Source organism: Lentinula edodes (genome assembly GCF_021015755.1).
Source record: "Lentinula edodes strain Le(Bin) 0899 ss11 chromosome Unknown C8R40scaffold_94, whole genome shotgun sequence".
Taxonomy (NCBI): domain Eukaryota; kingdom Fungi; phylum Basidiomycota; class Agaricomycetes; order Agaricales; family Omphalotaceae; genus Lentinula; species Lentinula edodes.
In genome coordinates, this window is record NW_025764400.1 from 38,625 (window position 1) to 42,588 (window position 3,964).

General features: G+C 43.8%; 1 protein-coding gene across 1 annotated transcript; it reads left to right on the plus strand.

The window, feature by feature from the left end:
• Nucleotides 1-2,772: 2,772 nt before the first annotated feature.
• On the plus strand, nucleotides 2,773-3,513 carry C8R40DRAFT_1075383 (uncharacterized protein; the record flags this gene model as incomplete). Its single annotated transcript, XM_046226855.1, has 4 exons — nucleotides 2,773-2,979; nucleotides 3,041-3,248; nucleotides 3,318-3,410; nucleotides 3,482-3,513. The coding sequence occupies 4 exons, from the start codon at nucleotides 2,773-2,775 to the stop codon at nucleotides 3,511-3,513; spliced, it is 540 nt and encodes a 179-aa protein (XP_046078825.1).
• Between the last annotated feature and the right edge of the window lie 451 nt (nucleotides 3,514-3,964).

Genomic DNA, 3,964 nt, shown 5'->3' on the forward strand with positions numbered 1-3,964 from the left:
ACTCTTGCAATTGAGAGGAGAATGCATGGGATGAGGGGGTTGGGGAGAGTGTCCAGAGTTTTGAAAGTGGATTGCACCATTGGCATTGTTGAGGGGGATGATTGCCAGTTGGAAATTGGATTTAGGGCGGGAGGAGATAAACAACTTGAGTTGAATGTAATGGCAGGTGCAAGGGAGTACTGGTTTGGGTGAGGAGGCAGAGGTTGGGCCTCACTGACTCTGATGTTAGCTTGGTCAATGCCGCTTGGTTGGTTGTAAGAGGTGAGTTCCAGGCTGAAGGCCTCGTCTCCCAGAGGTTTGCCTGTGCTTGAGAGCAGGTGTTAAGATCATGTACACCGTGTAACTGTGCCAGAGGCCACAAGGTGTCTAAGAGCAGAACGTCAAATGGGACAGTAGTGAAGTTATGAACAACACCGCTGTTACACTGCTAGTCCCCAGAAATCAAGAGTAGAGAAGAAGAGAGCCAGGAGCAGCCAAGTCAGAGCAAACCCAAAGAACTTATTAGTCCTGAGGATAGAGTAGAGAGTACTTCAAGGCAATGAGCCTGAAGACTAAGTTGGAGAGGAGAGTCTAAGTTGGAAAGGAGATCTAAATTGATAATTAAACTGAGGAACTACAGTAGCGTACAGGCAGTATTTATATCTACGGATTGGCGCATCGGTGCGGAGTGCCAGACTAACTACTAGGAGCTATACGTGTAGTACCTGCAGGATAGGGAATAAGACAATAAAAGGAAAGGATAAAACAATAAGGAAGAGTCTAAGCAAAAAGGAAATGTGTAGCGAGAAAGAACAATAAAGATGAGATTACAATAAACGGTAGATCTCGGAATACCGAGCAGCAAGATGGTGTACCGAGGCATGGACTTAACAGTGAGCCCAGGCTGACTCCATCAGTGTCATCAATGTCAAAGGAATTCCTGGGGTGATAGGGGCCCAATGGGTCCTCAAGCCAGTTAACATCACCCATGGACAGGAAGTTGTCTGTGGAGAAAAGGGGAGATTTCTGCAAAGGGAGAAGAGGACTGCATTGAGAGGTAAAAGAAGTTATGGTGTGGAATTGAGGGAGAATGTTTGGTTTTCCAAGTGAGATTGAAGAGGGGCTAGTGAGGACTTTCTCAACCCCGGGGGTACTGTTGGAGTCAGAAGCTGGCTTGTAGGCGAGTAGCATCCAGTAGACGGGTTTGATATATAGTAGTATGAAAGCTATAGTGTTTGAGAAGGCGAGGACGGCAAAAAAAAATTGTGAAGTGCCAGAGAGATGGTGGTTGAATTGTAGTACTAGGCCCCCGGAAGCTCTACCAGAACCCTGTCCGGGAAAATGCTGTAAACTACGCAATGTTTTCGGCCTAAGATACGCTATAATGGACAAGGTTAATCATGTGAATTGCAAAAAAAATTCCTGAAATTTCCAAAAATGGCAGTGTAAAGTACTCAAAATATATAATTTTCAATTTTGCTTTTGGTGCTTCTGGACTACACTATACCGGACAAGAACTGACCTATTGAGCTTCAATCTACGCTATATTTGGACAAGAAAATGGCTGATTTTGGCCTCTGAAATACACAATTCCGGACAGGGTTCTAGGGGAGCTTCCGGGGGCCTGTAGTACTATAGTGCATGATGGGACTGGGGAAGTCATCCAATTTTTATGATCTGATCTTCTTCTGCATCTGTCCCTGTAGGTCCCTGTCTGCGTCCAACGGTCTCCATTGGCAAACCTTATAAGACGTGAGAATGACTCTTACACTGCTGCACCAAACTTTGAGTAATTTGTCAGAATCGAGTTTTCAAAATCTATAAGAGTGCAAATCTTGAGAATATTGCTGAAAATTATATACTATCCTTGATTCTTGAGAAATTATTGAGAGACATCATGACAAAACCCAAAACTCTTAGGAATATTGACTAGCCACTTTCATGAAATGTCCCAAGTCGCATTTCTTGTCAGCTGACGGTGATTACACAACCTTGCGCTGGCAGTTTTGTGCTGGTATTCCTTCCTTCCCAACTTCCACCAGCTTGACTTTGAGCGAACGTGCACACTTTCAGTCCTCAATGTCTTTCAAGCTCTTGATGACAACATGCTGCAACAGGCCATGATCACACACACAACTGGTGCCAATATTTTCTGATTCACCAACAAGTGATTTAGACTCAATGTCGTCAAATTCAAAGCTGCCTCAACCTTTGCCCCCGAGCCTCAAACTTCAAGAGTCAATATTCAACTCAGTTCAAGAGTCAAGATCTTGCCCATTAAGTTTTGTAATAATTTGACTATACTCCTAATAACAGTATGCATAGTAAACATGGCATGTAGTACTGTAGGTACATTTTACGAGCAAAATTTTCCGAAAATAAAAGTGGTCTGATAATTCTGATATCATTATTATACCGGGTTCCGGGATTCCGTGACATGCGCGCGCGAGGTATATTCAAAAATTAGAAGATATTCTTAAGAGTCTCTTCGTGATTCTTGAGAATTGTTACTTTTGAGAATTTCTACACATTTGGGCGCTCCTCTATCTCAGGAATTTCTTAAGAATTTATTCAAAATTCTTGAGAGGGCGCATCCATAAGAAAATCGTCGAATTCTGTCCAGCAGTGTAGTTTGGCCGACAGCTACGAGCGGCTACCTACGGCTACATGGACATAAAAGAGATTTAGACCGTACTGAGCAATCAACATTCCCCTTGCGCTGGTCGCTTTCCGCATTCCTTGGTAGTGAGTAGCACCACCGGATGAAAGTGCATTGACAATATACTCACCAACATGCATATCCTGCAGATCATATCAAGCTTGCAAATTTTTCAAGTTCAACATAACTTCTCTCTCCGCTTTGTTCGTTCCAACATGATATTTTCAAGCTTTATACATCCCGTTTTGCTATACCTATACTTCTTCTTTTTGGGTATCTCTACGCTTAATGCAATCCCTCTGATGCAAAACTCAAATGGATTGACGTCCCACGGAAGCCAGGTGAGCTCAGGCACATATTTGTAGACTTCACGATCGTTTAAACCACACTGGCAATCATTAGTCCAAGACTGCAGCTGTTTATCCTCAAAAACCCTTGAATGATTTAATTCCATTATACTTCTTCACATGTGAAGCCACTGCGGTTTTGGTCGCGAATGGGAAGGGCTTGAAAGAGATTACACCATACGGAACCGCGTTTTGTTTTGCCTTGCCTATCCAGAAGCCGAGTATCCAAAAGCCGAGTGTGGATGCTTCAACCTCCGGAAAAGGTAAATGTCTACTCGTGTAATTACTATTAAACTGAGAAACGAATGCTGATCACACATTTTTGCTCACAGTTTCGAGATATCGATATCTACTATATGATCCTAACCACGGCATTCCTTCCTTGGCCAGGCCCGACACTTGCTTCCAAAATTATGCTGTCGTCAGTAAGTATTTACCACCTTCAAAAATCTGATCTGACATTCATTTCCATTCTTATGGCTTCCTTTTATTGAAGAATTTAACCTTGCCCATCCAGACACAGAGTAAGTACGACCGCTATATGCTCAGGTACCCCAAAAAAATAGTCGCGTTCCCTAGTATCGAGGATCTAGCTGGTATTCCCGAACTTTCGCACAAGGCTGGGAATATGTTGAATCTTTTTTTTGCTCGAGTAACTGTCATGCCCTGGCTACAACCAGACCAGTCCCAGTAACTACCACACGTTACCATACGTCCTACCCACCTCCTGTATGCCCTCCGCACCTCCCCAAGTACCACCAGACACCTCCCCAAGTATTTCTGACGCCACTACCCAAACGTCCTTCACCCCGACACGCGTACGAAAGCCCTCTAGCCGATAACCCCTTTAAGTATTAATCTCGATTACCTCCCTCCCTCCGATTAGCTACCTCATGCCTCCAGATGTTCTCTTGTTCACTTCCCGTACCTATTTAAGTAACGCCGCAATGTCCCGAAGCCCCAGCTTGGTATATTTTGA